The 16,793-nt window shown below is 44.5% G+C and overlaps 1 protein-coding gene across 5 annotated transcripts in view; it reads left to right on the top strand.

The window, feature by feature from the left end:
* The window catches only part of LOC110527920 (nuclear receptor coactivator 3), a 43,638-nt gene that overhangs the window by 11,764 nt on the left and 15,081 nt on the right, over positions 1–16,793 (top strand). For 3 of the 5 annotated variants that reach the window (XM_021609539.2, XM_021609540.2, XM_021609535.2), the window contains exons 2-3: positions 11,432–11,495; positions 16,599–16,703. In XM_021609539.2, coding sequence (XP_021465214.2) covers positions 16,618–16,703 — 86 coding nt within the window. In that variant the 5' untranslated portion in view covers positions 11,432–11,495; positions 16,599–16,617. Of the gene's footprint in view, positions 1–6,702; positions 6,831–11,431; positions 11,496–16,598; positions 16,704–16,793 lie in introns of those variants that run through there. The other 2 variants (XM_021609538.2, XM_021609537.2) reach the window with 2 other exon arrangements.

Here is a 16,793-nt window from a genome sequence, read left to right as displayed (position 1 = left end):
GTCCCCTAATAGTATGAACTCTGAAGATAGATGGGGAGCGAACAATTCACATATAGTGTCCAGGGCACAGCTGGGGGCTGAAGGGGGTCTATAACAAGCGGCAACGGTGAGACTTGTTTCTGGAAAGGTGGCTTTAAAAAACATTTTTTAAGTAGAAGCTTGACTTGTTTGGGCACAGACCTGGATAGTATGACAGAGCAGTAGAGCGCAACTCTGCCCCCTTTGGCAGTTCTTTCTTGTCGGAAAATGTTATAGTTAGGGGTCGAAATTTCTGGATTTTTGGTGGACTTCCTAAGTCAGGATTCAGACACGGCTAGGACATCCGGGTTGGCAGAGTGTTCTAAAGCAGTGAATAAAACAAACTTGGGGAGGAGGCTTCTAATGTTAACATGCATGAAACCAATGCTTTTATGGTTACAGAAGTCAACAAATGAGTGCCTGGGGAATGGGAGTGATGCTGGGGGTTGCAGGGCCTGAGTTAACCTCTACATCACCAGAGGAGGAGTAGGATAAGAGTACGGCTAAAAGAACTGGTCGTGTAGTGCGTTCGGAACAGAGTTAAAGGAGCAGGTTACTGGGCATGGAAGAATAGATTCAAGGCATAATGTACAGTAGGGGTCGACCGATTATGATTTTTCAACGCCGATACCGATTATTGGAGGACCAAAAAAGCCGATAACGATTAATCGGCCGATTTTTAAAATATATATATATATATATATATCATATGTATTTGTAATAATGACAATTACAACAATACTGAATTAACACTTATTTTAACTTAATATAATACATCAATAAAATCAATTTAGCTTCAAGTAGATAATGAAACCTGTTAAATTTGGTTTAAATAATGCAAAAACAAAGTGTTGGAGAAGAACGTAAAAGTGCAATATGTGCTATGTAAGAAAGCTAACGTTTCAGTTCCTTACTCAGAACATGAGAACATATGAAAGCTGGTGGTTCCTTTTAACATTAGTCTTCAATATTCCCAGTTAAGAAGCTTTAGGTTGTAGTTATTATAGGACTATTTCCCTCTATACCATTTGTATTTCATTAACCTTTGACTATTGGATGTTCTTATAGGCACTTTAGTATTGCCAGTGTAACAGTATAGCCTCCGTCCCTCTCCTCGCTCCTCCCTGGGCTCGAACCAGCAACACAACGACAACAGCCACCACATCGAAGCAGCGTTACCCATGCAGAGCAAGGGAAACAACCTCCCCAAGGCTCAGAGCGAGTGAAGTTTGAAACGCTATTAGCGCGCGCTAACTTGCCAGTCATTTCACTTCGGTCACACCAGCCTCATCTCAGGAGTTGATAGGTTTGAAGTCATAAACAGCGCAATGCTTGACGCACAACGAAGAGCTGCTGGCAAAACGCACGAAAGTGCTGTTTGAATGAATGTTTACGCTTCTGCCTACCACCGCTCAGTCAGATACTTAGATACTTGTATGCTCAGTCAGATTATATGCAACACAGGACACGCTAGATAATATCTAGTAATATCATCAACCATGTGTAGTTAACTAGTGATTATGATAAGTTTAATGCTAGCTAGCAACTTACCTTGGCTTACTGCATTTGCGTAGCAGGCAGTTTCCTCGTGGAGTGCAACGAGAGGCAGGTCGTTATTGCGTTGGACTAGTTAACTGTAAGGTTGCAAGATTGGATCCCCCGAGCTGACAAGGTGAAAATCTGTCTTTCTGCCCCTGAACGAGGCAGTTAAACCCACCGTTCCTAGGCCGTCATTGAAAATAAGAATGTGTTCTTAACTGACTTGCCTAGTTAAATAATGATTAAATAAAGGTGTAAAAAAAATAAAATAATAATCAGCGCCCAACAATACCGATTTCTGATTGTTATGAACTTGAAATCGGACTTAATTAATCGGCCATTCCGATTAATCGGTCAACCTCTAATGTACAGACAAGGGTATGGTAGGATGTGAGCCAGGTGTGGTCAATATAAGGGCTAGCTAAGGAATATTGAGCAGGGCTGGAGGCTCTACAGTGAAATAAGAGAAATTACTAACCAAAACAGCAATCGACAAGGCAGGGAGAGGCATGTGTAGCTGAGTGATCATAGGGTCCAGTGAGTAGCTAGGTGAGCAGACAGCTAGCAGGCCGGTGCTAGCAGATGGGCCTGCAGGGGACGCCTGTAGAAACCCCCTCAGACGGTTATGTCAGCAGACCAGTTGTTATGGATCGGCGGGGCTCCGTGTCAGCTTTAAAGGGTTCCAGGACAAATGGCAAAATAGGTATTGTAGCCCAGGAATTGGCTGATGGATCTCTTCGGCTAGCCGGGAGATGGTCCTAGCTCCAGGCTAACTGGTGCATTTTTTGGAGATGGCGACGTTAGCCAGGATTAGTCACTCGGATAGCAGTTAGCTAGCTGCGATGTTTGCTGTAGGAATCCAGAGATGTGGTAGGGAAAAACAGTCCGATATGCTCTGGGTTGATATCGCGCTGTGCAGGAGTTGACAGTGCTGAGGCTGACTGATGTCTGAGTTGATGCCGGTGATGACCGCTAGCAGTGGCTAACTGACTAGTAGCTAGTTAGCTGGCTAGCTTCTGAAGGGGGTTCCAGTTCTAAAGTATAGAAAATAGCAGATCCATACCACATTGGGTGAGGCGGGTTGCAAGAGTATGTTCAGTCCATAGATGGAAATTGAGATTAAAAATATATATACGAAGAAAAACGATATATACAAGAGACGGGACAAGACCATCAAAGCAGACATCCCACTGCTACACCATCTTGGAAGCTTTGATTTCTGGTCAATCAGATGGAAAGGGGCTCTTAGAAAAATTCTTAAGGTATTAGAAATGCATCAAACCACAATGTTGAAGTAAAGACCCCTGCCAACTAATATTTTATATTTAGTTTAAAAAAAGTTGTTCTGTAAGTTTAGGAAGCATTGTCTTGTACCTTGTTATTCGGTTACCAAAAACTCAAATATTTTAAAGATTATTTAAAAATAAAAAAAAAGAAATCTCCCACGTGAGGGAGGATAATGAAAGTTCACAGAAGTAACAAGTAAAGGTGGAACTACCAATCGTATTGTTTTAACTGATATAAAGATAAGTGATTTTAAAACTGTAATTCTGTTACGAAGTTGAAAATGGAATTACAAACTGTGTAATGGAACTACTGCAATTGAATTGGCTACATTGGGAAATCATAGTAGTCTCAAATCAGTTTGGTAACGGGCTAGTGTCCTCCCTTACACTGGCATACTGTTATGTTAAGCTCATAACTCTTTCTTTCTGTCATCTAGTGTTCAAAGCAAGCAGTGTGCACCGACTCACTCCTGAGTCGCTCGAGCAAATCCCCATCGGATAGCCCCCAAAAATGTATGGATATTATTTGAATAGTGAAATCATTTCAAATGTCCATCCCTACTACCATGAAATCTACCCTCTTTCCATTTACTGTAACGAGCATGCTCACCCACTAAGCACCGACTGACACCGAATGTCAATGGACGCTGAAAAGTAGTTAAAATTGGGTCAGTCCGCCCTGGCCGGACAAAATCTGAACCAATCAGAGGTCTGTTTCACAAGTTTGGACAGTACAGTAGACCACAGTGTAATGTACTGTATTCGATTGTGCCCATTCTGTGGAGATAAATGGATTGACCTAATTTGACGCATTTGATCAAGTTCACCACTTGCAGCTATACATGTAGTGTTTCTTTTTAATTATGGGAATTCTGTGTTTAACTCATGAGTCACCTGATGTAATATTATTATTATCTGTGAAGAAGACAAATCGTCCTCTTATTTGAAAGCTACTGCGTGTGCTTCTTTCTCTCTGCACAGTCGGAAATGCTCTTTTTCCCATAAATTCTCAAACAAACCAAATTGGCAGAGTAAATAAAGAAAAGGAGGAGTAAGGGGATTGGGGGGGGGGGTAGTGGTGAAACTGGCATCAGACCTTTTTGACTGGAATTATTTGCAGGTGTCATAGTTCAGCTGCTGCGATTGGCTGAGGAAAGGTAACATTTAAACCACGTTAAACTTTTGACCCCGCAGGAGCTACACAGGAACGCCCAGGTCTGGCGTGGAACAGAGCCTGCTCTCTTCCTGTGTTTACTCCACAGATCCATGAGGGAGGAGCCAGCGAGGAGGAAATCATGTGTCGTGCTCTGAAATGAAAGTTGGCTTTTCAGCTGAGCAACACCGTTAACACTACACACTGCTCCTGCCTGGGTGGTGGAGGTATAAAGTTAACCCTCCTCTCTCTGTAGACTGGTGTGTTTTCATTGTTCCTATTATTGACCCTCGAGTTGAAACTTGTGGTAGAGATTTTATATTGTTCTTCAAATTATTTTCCTCATGAGGTTGATAAATTACCATGTGTTTTGCTTCTTCAATAGGAGTCTGAGAAGAGCTGGTATGTTATCTCAATAGGCAGAATGGAGGCATAGCAGGCTTGGCGCTCTGTGCTGTCAGATAAAAGGCTCATTGGCCATTGATTAATGAAACCAGTAGCATAATATTAGCCCTGCGTGATCAAATCACACACACACTTGTTTCGGCCATGGTCGGGTTTCTATCGGTTGCATGATGGTGTGTGGGAGGGTGGGTGCCTTCTCAAGAAGAGAAGCTGCTGTGCTCTGAATGATCTTTCTGCTGTGCCTCTTTCTGCTATGCCTCTGCTGTGCCTTTCTCTTTGTGTATTTCTCTTCCCCTGCACTGCAGCACCACCAATTCCCTCTAATGTTCATGTGCACACACTCGCACCTCGTCAGAAAACAGCACGCAGACAGACAGGCAGAGAAGACACACATGCTGACTGGGTCCTATGTAGTTGGGTTGTATCTAGAGTGGCATATCCCTTTTACTGTTGCACCTCTCTGAATAAGCCCGAAGAGCCCATTGGCTGTTACACTGCCTGGCCCTTTGAAGAGGTACAGGTATGGTTGTTTTCTTGTCCCGAATCTCTGCCCTCCTTCCTTTTCAGTTCTTACCTCCCCCTCTTTCTTTGTCTCTTCATACTGAGTGAGAGAATAGGAGTTTGTGAAAGGCTTGTTTTTATTCTAATGTGAGCTGTTTCTCCATGAGGCTGGGGGTGTGTTTGAACTCTACTGTAAAACTTAGCTACTGCTGTCTCCTGTCTGACGGAGGTGCTGGCATTTCACTGGATAAGATAAAGCATTTTTGGATGAGAAGAAATCACGCTTCTACATATCTTTGTGTACTGAAGCTTCTTTCTCCTCCCATCTCACTCAGTCATGTTGGTTACAGAAATGGACAGGACTGTGGCTAACGGTACTATGGGGCTGGTTTTGATGATCTGAATACAAAAACAGCATGTTTAATTTACAATGACCAAAATGCATACGCAACATGTAAAGTGTTGATTTCGTGAGCTGAAATAAAAGATCCCAGAAATGTTCCATATGCACAAAGCCCCCCCCCCCCCCCCGACGGGTGGCATAATCCATCCACCCAACGGGTGGCATATCAAGAAGCTGATTTAAACTGCATGATCATTACACAGGTGCACCTTTTGCTGGGGACAAAACATGGCCACTCTAAAATGTGCAGTTTTGTCACACAACACAATGCCACAGGTTTCTCAAGTTTTGAGGGAATGTGCAATTGGCATGCTGACTGCAGGAATGTCCAGCAGAGCTGTTGTCAGATAATTGTATGTTAATTTCTTTAGCTGCCACCAATGTTATTTTTGAGAATTTGTCAGTATGTCCAACCGGCCTCAACTGCAGACCACGTGTATGGCGTTGTGTGGCTGAACGGTTTTCTGTTGTGAACATAGTGCCCCATGGTGGGGTTATGGTATGGACAGGCATAAGCTACGAACACAATTGCAATTTGAATGCACAGAGATCCGTTGATGAGATCCTGAGGCCCATTGTCATGCCAAATGGGGGTCACATCAGTCAGTATCTGCTCTTTTCTGATCCACGCCCCTATTTAATTTGTTTTAATGTGTCTGTGACCAACAGATGCATATCTGTATTCAGTCTCGTGAAATCCATAGATTGGGGCCTAATGAATTTATTTCAATTGACTGATTTTCCTTGTTGCGTTTTTATAATGCAACTCTCTTGGGATGGACAGAGGGGACGTCTCCAGACTGTCCTGCCCTCAAGTGCAGACTGCGAGAACAACAGCCCCCCCCCCCCCCCCCCCCCCCCCCCCCAATGCTCAGGGCTTGGTTGGAATTCCGAGCTGCCAGTCCGCTTCCGACTGGATAATGGAGTCTTTCTTACAGTTTTACAGCTGAGCTTTTTTAGAAGTCTGCACAAGTTTTCACATGCTTGGCATGTCTGCCTCGCTGTACTTCAGTCCCATTTGTGAATCACATTTCTTTCTTTATCATAAGTCATAGTTCTGTCTCAACGACCCACTATTTTCATGAGAATCATGTGTTTTCACAAATGGATAAAACTGTTCAGATTCTGTAGCTAACTCGGTCACCTGTTTACATGGATGCGACAACAAAACAAAGGATTTGTTGATGTGCACGCTGTCAACTTCAGCTATATAAAATGGATATGACACGGGTTGAGACGGGAGAAAAGTTCCTGTAGTGTGAGCAGCAGCTATTGTAGCCGTTGTCATCCCAAAGTGGCTGAAAAATGTGTGTTTTGCTGGGGTGGAGGTGGGGCTGGTCTTTGAAGAAAAACAGGAAGTCATTCTGTCCTCTTGTTTCCTTTTGCACTTGACGTCCCAAACTCTTGTTAGATGCCTTTTTGTTTCTTTATGACTGTGGGGGTGGGGGTTGGTTGAATGGTTGAATACAGGGTAATTGCGCCAAATGTATCTGCCACTGCTTTCATATTTGAAGACCAAAGACAGGTGGGTCAGTTGGTGACGGTTTGTCTGCTTACGATGTTGCGGTTATGTTTAAGTTTACGTGTGGAGAGCTGTGGTCTGGTCAGTCCGTAGTGTGTGGTGTCTTTGTTGTGCTAGCCTGCGTATCACAGTTCAGATTACAGGCTTTAGTACAAGCGCAGCTAGAATGTCCTCTTCTGATCCTGACTTAGTGACACTGCAGCTCTTGAGCTCAGCTCAACTCTTCCTCCCTTTTCCACCCCTTCCTTTCTCTCTTTTTACAGTACCTCCCCTGTCATATTCATGTCTTCTGTTGTTATGAAAATATGCCACCTCATTCAAAAAATGTGTGTGTGTGCGCCCCTTGTCAGACTTGTGTTACCAGTTTATTGGCCGCCGACCTGAAGTAATGCATGTCTAGAAGGGAGATGCAAACAATTTAGCCTTGGTGCTTGACTTGAAGTGGCACACACTCTCCTCCCAACATCTCTCGTTCCTCATCCATTCTCTCTCTTTCTCCCTCGCTCTGTTTTAATTATTCAGCTGCACCTTTAGCTCAGTTGCTGTGAACCATTTTTGGGGTTTGATCTGTGTGGAAGATCCCATAGGAACACACAGGTGGTGCATCGCTCTACTTTTTTTGTGTGCGCAGTGTTTCCCCTATATGCACCACCGCTGCTAAATCGTGGCTGCCACTGCAAATCAATAAGAAAATTATTTTTGGGACCCCATTGATATTATTATGTTTTGAGTCACTCAGATGGCAAAAAAACAAAGCATAATCAATGACAAATATATAGTATAGCAGGAAACTAGCTTTAAAACAGCAAAATTGTCTCTACAGCCAAGAGAAGAGCCTCTTAAACCTTGCCATTGGTACATTTCTCAAATGGACTGTAAATATAAAATCTTCCCTGTCATGTTGTCCGGTGCCACATTTTCCTAACGGAAACCTGTGAATAATGTTGAAATTAAGTATCTAAGTCATCAAGGGAACTGACAGAGGATAGCTAAGCTTAGCGTTGGAAAGTTGCTTGGTACTGCAGTAGTGGACTCTGACAGCCAACTGAGGCCAGATAGTCCGTATCAGTCCCTTTCCCCACTCTATGTAAATGTCGTGGCTGGGAGGCCATATCCAGGAAGTGATGACGCAGGGGACCGTGAGAGAGGATGCAAATAGGATGCTGTCTTCTGTGGCTTCCTGTATCTTTTTTAGAAATAATGGTTCCATGAAGTTCTACCAAAATATAAAACTTTTCCACGGGAAGTAGAGAAGTGGGTTCTGTTCCATCCTGTATCAGCCAGCCAACTGGATGACTCTTACTGGCGTGCTTCGGCGGGACATACTCCACATGAAAACCTCTCCAATAAAATCAAATCATAAATCAAATTTTATTGGTCACATACACATGGTTAGCAGATTGTTAATGCGAGTATAGAGAAATGCTTGTGTTTCTAGTTTCAACAGTGCAGTAATATCTAATAATTCCCCAACAACTACCTACTGTCTGTGTGGGTGGACCATTTCAGTTTGTCTGTGACGTGTACGCCGAGGAACTTCCCATCTTTTCCACTGCTGTCCCTTTGATGTAAATAGGGGGTGCTCCCTCTGCAGGTTCCTGAAGTCCACGATCATCTCCTTTTGTTGACATTGAGTGAGAGGTTGTTTTCCTGGCACCACACTCCCAGCGCCCTCACCTCCTCCCTGTAGGCGGTCTTGTTGTTTGTAATCAAGCCTACTATTGTGTCTGCAAATGTGATAATTGTGTTGGAGGCGTGCATGGCCACACAGTCATGGGTGAACAGGGAGTACAGGAGGGGGCTGAGCACGCACCCTTGTGGGGCCCCAGTGTTGTGTATCGGAGGATGCATGACTTTCAGCCTTCGTCTCTCCCGAGCCCGTACGGGAGTTGTAGCGATGAGACAAGATAGTAGCTACTAAAACAATTGGATACCACGAAATTGGGGAGAAAAGGGGGTAAAATAAATAAAATGACTGTTAATTTACTACAGCTCAGCATTCAAAACCATAGTAAAACCAAGCTCATCCAAGCTCATCATAAAGCTGGAGGCCCTGGGTCTCAACCCGCCCTGGGGCATTGGGTCCTGGAATTTGACTGGTGGTGAAATTCAATTCAGTGAATTTCACCACCAGTCAAATTCCAGGACCCAATGCCCCAGGGCGGGTTGAGACCCAGGGCCTCCAGCTTTATGATGAGCTTGGATGAGCTTGGTTTTACTATGGTTTTGAATGCTGAGCTGTAGTAAATTAACAGTCATTTTATTTATTTTACCCCCTTTTCTCCCCAATTTCGTGGTATCCAATTGTTTTAGTAGCTACTATCTTGTCTCATCGCTACAACTCCCGTACGGGCTCGGGAGAGACGAAGGCTGAAAGTCATGCATCCTCCGATACACAACCCAACCAAGCCGCACTGCTTCTTATTAACACAGCGCCATCCAACCCGGAAGTCAGCCGCACCAATGTGTCGGAGGAAACACCGTGCACCTGGCAACCTTGGTTAGCGCGCACTGTGCCCGGCCCGCCACAGGAGTCGCTGGTGCGCGATGAGACAAGGATTTCCCTACCGGCCAAACCCTCCCTAACCCAGACGAAGCTAGGCCAATTGTGCGTCACCCCACGGACCTCCCGGTCGCGGCCGGTTATGACAGAGCCTTGGCGTGAACCCAGAGTCTCTGGTGGCGCAGCTGGCGCTGCAGTACAGCGCCCTTAACCACTGCGCCACCCGGGAGGCCCATGAACAGCATTCTTGCATAGTTATTCCTCTTGTCCAGATGGGATTGTGCACTGTGATGGCGATTGCATCGTCTGTAGACCTGTTGGGGCGGTATGCAAACTGAAGTGGGTCTAGCTAGGGTGGCAGGTAAGGTGGAGGTGATATGATCCTTGACCAGTCTCTCAAAGCACTTCATGATGACAGAAGTGAGTGCTATGGGGCATTAGTCATTTAGTTATCTTTGTTTCTGTACCCAAGAAGGTAATGGTTGCCATCATGTATCATGTGGAGACAATGATAGGGAGCGATTGAATATATCCTTAAACACACCAGCCAGCTGGTCTGCGCATGCTCTGAGGACACGACTAGGGATGCTATCTGGGCCAGCAGCCTTGCGAGGGTTTAAATGTTTTACTCATGTCAACCGTGGAGAGGGGTGGAGGTGCGCAGTCCTTGTTAGCGGGCCGCAACGGTGGCACTGTATTATCCTCAAAGCGAGCAAGGAAGGTGTTTTATTTGTCTGAAAGTGTGACGTCGGTGTCTGTCACGTGGCTGTTTTTTGTGTGTAGTCTGTAGTTGGTGTGTTTTAATTTTTTCCTGTAGTCTCTGCCACATACGTCTCGTGTCTGAGCGGTTGAATTGCGATTCCACCTTCTCTGTACTGGCATTTCGCTTGTTTGATTGCCTTGCGTAGGGAATAACTTCACTGTTTTTATATTCAGTCATATTCCCAGACCTCTTTCCATGGTTGAATGCGGTGGTTTGCTCTTTCAGTTTTGCGCGAATTCCGCCATCCGTCCACTGTTTCTGGTTAGGGTAGGTTTTAATAGTCACATTGGGTACATCTCCAATGCACTTCTTTATAAACTCACTCACCGAGTCAGCGTATATGCCAATGTTGTTCTCTGAGGCTTGACCGGAACATATTCCAGTCCACATGATCAAAACAATCTTGGAGCGTGGCTTCCGATTGGTCGGACCAGCGTTGAATGGTTCTCGTCACTGATACATCCTGTTTGAGTTGCTGCCTATAAGACGGTAGGAGCAAGATGGCGTCGTGGTCGGATTTGCTGAAGTGAGGCCGGGGGAGGGCTTTGTATGCATCGCGGAAGTTAGAGTAGCAGTGGTCGAGGGTATTGCCCATGCGTGTAGCGCAGTCAAAATGCTTGTAGAATTTAGGTAGCCTTGTTCTCAAATTTGCTTTGTTAAAATCCCCAGCTACAATAAATGCAGCCTCAGGATTTATGGTTTCCAGTTTGCATATAGTCCAGTGAAGTTCCTTGATGGCCGTCTTGGTGTCTGCTTGAGGGGGAATGTACACAGCTGTGACTATAACTGACGAGAATTATCTTGGTAGGTAAAATGGCCAGCATTTGATTGTAAGGAATTCTAGGTCGGGTGAGCAGAAGGACTTGAGTTCCTGTATGTTATGATTACACCATGAGTCGTTAATCATGAAGCATACACCCCCTCCGCCCTTCCTTTTCCCAGAGAGGTGTTTCTCTGTCGGTGTGATGCATGGAGAAGCCCGGTGGCTGAACCGATTCTGACAACATATCCCAGAGAGCCATGTTTCCGTAAAACAGTGAATGTTACAATCTCGGTCTCTCTGGAAGGCAACCCTTGCTCGAATTTCGTCTACCTTGCCCACCGTCAGTGAACATAAAGTAAACGGAGCCAAAAATTAAACGTATGGTTTGTGTTGAGTTATACATTTCAGGCGGCACATTGGGCTTGGTTATGTTTGTTCACCAACTCATGTCACAGTCCTGTCGGTCTGACTCCAGTAGCATTCATTGGCTCGTAACTGCTGTAGTCCGTGCTTTGGTCAGCGTGCATGATATGCTGCAGACCTGCTAATGTGGTCTCTTCTGTCTTTTATAACAGGCTGTGCTAAGACATTGAGACCCTAGACTGTGAATGGATTTTGATTGGACACAATCAGGTGAAGGTGAGTAGACCAGTGCGCTAGAGTCCATGTCACTTACACTGGGCCTCATTTATCAAAGGTGCCTGCGCACAAAAAAGTTTTCCTGCAAAGGTTGGTATTTATCAAACGTGACGGGAAAGTGTGTGTATCTCCACGCACAGCTCAAACCATGCACCCGCACAGCTTCTAGTGGTTGATCAATTTATATTTCAGGGGGGGGTGAAGGTGTTTGATGCACAGGACTTATAATAATGGTAGGCTAATAAACATTTTACCATTTTAATGATAAATCTGCATTTGCCGTTGGTAAGGACATCGCATAGCAACATGTAGTCTATTATATTATCTTACTTTTATTATATAGGCCGCAAGCACATTACAGGACATGTCTCTCCTTTCTGACATGACCAGATTATTCCTGCTACACAACAAAGCCATGCTCAAAAGTAAATGGACCTGTGGTCTATTCAAAACGGTTGACAATATGGGTAAGCAACAGTATTGATACGAGTGCAACACCATAGCATATTTAAACTTAATATGGAAGAACAGTTTGTTTTTTGTATCGAAGTGAGGGCCGTAGTATTTTTAAATTGCTCGACTAGACAATCATTTCAGAATGCACAGCCTGTGTTTCGGACTCGCTAAGCATTTTTGGATTGAAAAAGTCACTGCAGGAGTTTGTAAAAAATTAAATGATAATAATCTGCCCACACTTCTACAGGTGATTTGAAATTAGCCTTTGCGCTTTCTTTTAGAAACTGTCATTGCCCAGTTCTAATTTCTCCAAATTATACAGCAAATTAGCGAACCTTTTATGGTGTTTTCCATTTGGGGTTGTAACAGTCGTTCACGAGCACACACATTCATTTATATTTTTTATAAATCCCAATTTGTTGAGCATGCAAGTCTTAGAATCTCCATGTACGCTAGAATTTAGTAGGAAATGTACACACGGATGATAAATGAAGCCCCTGATCTTCATTCATCTTGGTCTCCATTAGTTCAACAAACTGTAAGCCTATGCTGTCTTGTACAACCAACTGCTTTTCGGTACCTATCACTTTAAAATCTGCCCCATATCTGATGGAACAAACATCTATCTATCTCTGGGCAAGTTTCACATTGTCAGAAGTGTCTGCTTCAGGATCATTTGCATAATGCCAGGCCTGTTGTGACTCATTTGTGGTGCGCTGGCTGCTGTTTTCAGTCGACGTCTCTGAAATAGAAAGGGCACAATGTTTGCGTTCTCTCCAGAGTATAGGCCTACTGTCTCTCCCTAAGCGTGATTCACTGCAAGGTTTCAAAGTCAACAAATTTACTGGGGAAAAAGTTGAGGAATAAAGGCGAACAACAAATAAATGAGGCATGTTACAAACATGCATATACTGTTTGATGCCATGGTAGCATGGTTGTCAAAATACTGGAGAAAATTGTTTATGTTCAAATGCTTTACCATCACCACAGTATGATTGGCAGATTCTATACAAGGGGAAAGATTTCTACAAGGGAATAAAACATTTCACTGCGGTCACCTATAGCAGAGTTTCCCAAACTCTGTCCTGGGGCCCTCCCTGGGTACATGTTTTTTTTTTTTTGTTTTTGCCCTGGCACTATACAACTGATTTCAAATAACCAATGCTTGATGATCAATTAAAATATTATTTGTCACATACGCCAAATACAACAGACCTTAGAGAAATGCTTAGAAGCCCTTATTAACCAACAATGCAGTTTTAAGAAAGTGTTAAGTAATAAATAGAAAATAAAAGTAACAATTAAACAGCAGCAGTAAAATAACAATAGCGAGGCTATACACAGGGATTATTTGAATCACCTGTGTAGTGCTAGGTCAAAAATCAAAATGTGTACCCAGGGCGGGCCTCTGGACCAAGTTTGGGAAACCCTGATCTATATAACCACTTCCTTGTTCTTTTCCACCGATATACTGTATACATGTGAGCTACATATTATGCCTTCTCTATTATTACCAGCAAGCAGCACTCTAGCATGTGTTTGTCTTTCAAGATGTGAAGCTGACTGAGGTTTGTTGTCATCATTCTCCACAACTGCAGAGATCAAATCAAATTTATTTATATAGCCCTTCGTACATCAGCTGACATCTCAAAGTGCTGTACAGAAACCCAGCCTAAAACCCCAAACAGCAAGCAATGCAGGTGTAGAAGCTTGGTGGCTAGGAAAAACTCCCTAGAAAGGCCAAAACCTAGGAAGAAACCTAGAGAGGAACCAGGCTATGTGGGGTGGCCAGTCTTCTTCTGGCTGTGCCGGGTGGAGATTATAACAGAACATGGCCAAGATGTTCAAATGTTCATAAATGACCAGCATGGTCCAATAATAATGAGGCAGAACAGTTGAGACTGGAGCAGCAGCACGGCCAGGTGGACTGGGGACAGCAAGGAGTCATGTCAGGTAGTCCTGAGGCATGGTCCTAGGGCTCAGGTCCTCCGAGAGAAAGAAAGAGAATTAGAGAGAGCACACTTAAATTCACACAGGACACCGAATAGGACAGGAGAAGTACTCCAGATATAACAAACTGACCCTAGCCCCCTGACACATAAACTACTGCAGCATAAATACTGGAGGCTGAGACTGGAGGGGTCAGGAGACACTGTGGCCCCATCCGAGGACACCCCCGGACAGGGCCAAACAGGAAGGATATCACCCCACCCACTTTGCCAAAGCACAGCCCCCACACCACTAGAGGGATATCTTCAACCACCAACTTAGGAAGCCAGTGTAGGGAGGCTAGCACTGGAGTAATATGATCAATTTTTTTTGGTTCTAGTCAGGATTCTAGCATCCGTATTTAGCACTAACTGAAGTTTATTTAGTGCTTTATCCGGGTAGCCGGAAAGTAGAGCATTGCAGTAGTCTAACCTAGAAGTGACAAAAGCATGGATTAATTTTTCTGCATCATTTTTGGACAAAGTTTCTGATTTTTGCAATGTTACGTAGATGGAAAAAAGCTGTCCTTGAAATGGTCTTGATATGTTCTTCAAAAGAGAGATCAGGGTCCAGAGTAACGCCGAGGTCCTTCAGTTTTATTTGAGACGACTGTACAACCATTAAGATTAATTGTCAGATTCAACAGAAGATCTCTTTGTTTCTTGGGACCTAGAACAAGCATCTCTGTTTTGTCCGAGTTTAAAAGTAGAAAGTTTGCAGCCATCCACTTCCTTGTGTCTGAAACACATGCTTCTAGCGAGGGCAATTTTGGGTCTTCACCATGTTTCATTGAAATGTACAGTTGTGTGTCATCCGCATAGCGGTGAAAGTTAACATTATGTTTTCGAATGACATCCCCAAGAGGTAAAATATATAGTAAAAACAATAGTGGTCCTAAAACGGAACCTTGAGGAACACTGAAATTTACAGTTGATTTGTCAGAGGACAAACCATTCACAGAGACAAACTGATATCTTCCCGACAGATAAGATCGTGCAGTGGCGACAGGATAGGGCGCGTGCAGTGGCGACAGGACAGGGCGCGTGCAGTGGCGACTAGGACTGTGTCAAAGAGGTGGCGCTATACAAGTCCATGCCTGCAGTTTGGACTGGGGTTGCATAACCACTCCCATCCGTTCTGCAGTATTCCACTCCGGAATGATGCGCTCATAGCTGTGTGTGTGCTCTTTTAGAAAGCCAGTGTATGTCTGTGTGTGCCAGTTTGCTTGCCCACCCTGAGATGTGTGTCTGTCATTGCCTACGTCTCAAGTGCTGGAACAATGAACTCCAGTGTTTTTTTCTGTGTGGAAATTAAAAGAGCAGTGGCCTTAGTGTCTACCTTCCTCTGGTGTGAACCCTGAGGGGGTCAGACGCAGTGCAAGGCTGGGCCAGGGGAGGAAAACAAGGGCAGGATCGCCCGGACGGCCAGCAGCAGCACGCTCAGAGAGGGGGGGAGGGGGGGGGGGGGGGGGGGGGGGGGGGGGGGGGGGGGGGGCGGGACAGGAAGAGGAATGGCCAGAGAGTGTACGAAGAAGGGGAGAGCGGATTTGGGGGGAGGGGGGGGGGGGGGGGGGGGGGGGGGGGGGGGGGGGGGGGGTTGGGCGGGACAGGAAGAGGAATGGCCAGAGAGTGTACGAAGAAGGGGAGAGCGGATATAGAGAGAGGATTTGGGGTCAGGGAGCAATTGGAAGTTGGAAATGTGAATGTATCTTGCGGTTCAGTTAGGTTAAACAGAGCAGTATAGCCTAACCTTGGGACATCTCTGTTGTTCTGTAGGAACGCAATCCAGCTTGTGCTTGTCCCTGTGCTGGGGGTTTATTGACCGTACTGTACTATTAGAGCACGAGGAGTGGTGCAGGCACAGGATGAACGCAGGATGACCCATTTTCCCCAGAGGCTCTAAATCACTACATCATTGTCAGTCTCTCCTCACACTGGAACAGATGAGATTTCTCTCCTATCAAATGCAATGAAGGGAGACTCGTGTAGCTACTAGTGCTAGAGCGATTAACCAAAATTTGTTTTTGTTTTTTTTAAACAATTAATTGTCCAAGTCAGTTCAATTATTTGAATTCCATTTAATTTTTTATTTTTGTGAGTTCAATGCGCACATTGCACAATTTCTCTAGAGATAAATCAGATCCAGCTTGAACTGTGCGATGTAGGGAGTTGTAGTTTCCAACAGGCCAATATTCTACATAGTTTAGAGCATAAACCGTGGTAATTAACTGCAATGCCTATCATCCATTGCGCATTTACTTGTCCGGTCTGTGGTTCTTTTAATGCCTTCTACTGAAGAAACAAGAATGCAAGATCATGAAGGGATAAAGAGAGCAGCTGTTGCTTCGTGACTTCTCCACCTGCAAATACATGATCAGTGATTTGATTGTTGGTATTCAGCAGTCATAAAAGTATGCCTTATTTCCATTGAGCTTCCAAAATTGTGATTTTTGTCAGACAGCAGCTCTGTAGAGATGAGATGACTTGGAATTAAATAAGTCATCAAATAAAATACATGTAATATACATGACTGAAGTAATTTATTAAGGTAATGTGAATAAGCAGTAATGGGCAGTCACTACCATGGGACTTTTATTAATTGTTTCAGTTATAGCATTCAACCCAAAAATCTAAAATACAGTGTGTCTCTGTCTCCCAGGTGTTGACATGCGCTGAGGATGAGTGAAGTGGCAGACAACTCGCTGGAGCCCATGTGCTCCGAACGGAAACGCAAGATCTCCACCTGCGATACACCAGGCATGGGGTGAGTCACTGTCGGGAGCGATGTCTCCATCTTCCTTTCTGTCGATCTTCGTGTGTGACACTGTCTGTCTTATGGGCAAAGTGTGTCCTT

This window comes from Oncorhynchus mykiss, chromosome 7, assembly GCF_013265735.2.
Source record: "Oncorhynchus mykiss isolate Arlee chromosome 7, USDA_OmykA_1.1, whole genome shotgun sequence".
Lineage (NCBI taxonomy): Eukaryota > Metazoa > Chordata > Actinopteri > Salmoniformes > Salmonidae > Oncorhynchus > Oncorhynchus mykiss.
This window is presented reverse-complemented; position numbering and strand designations above follow the sequence as displayed.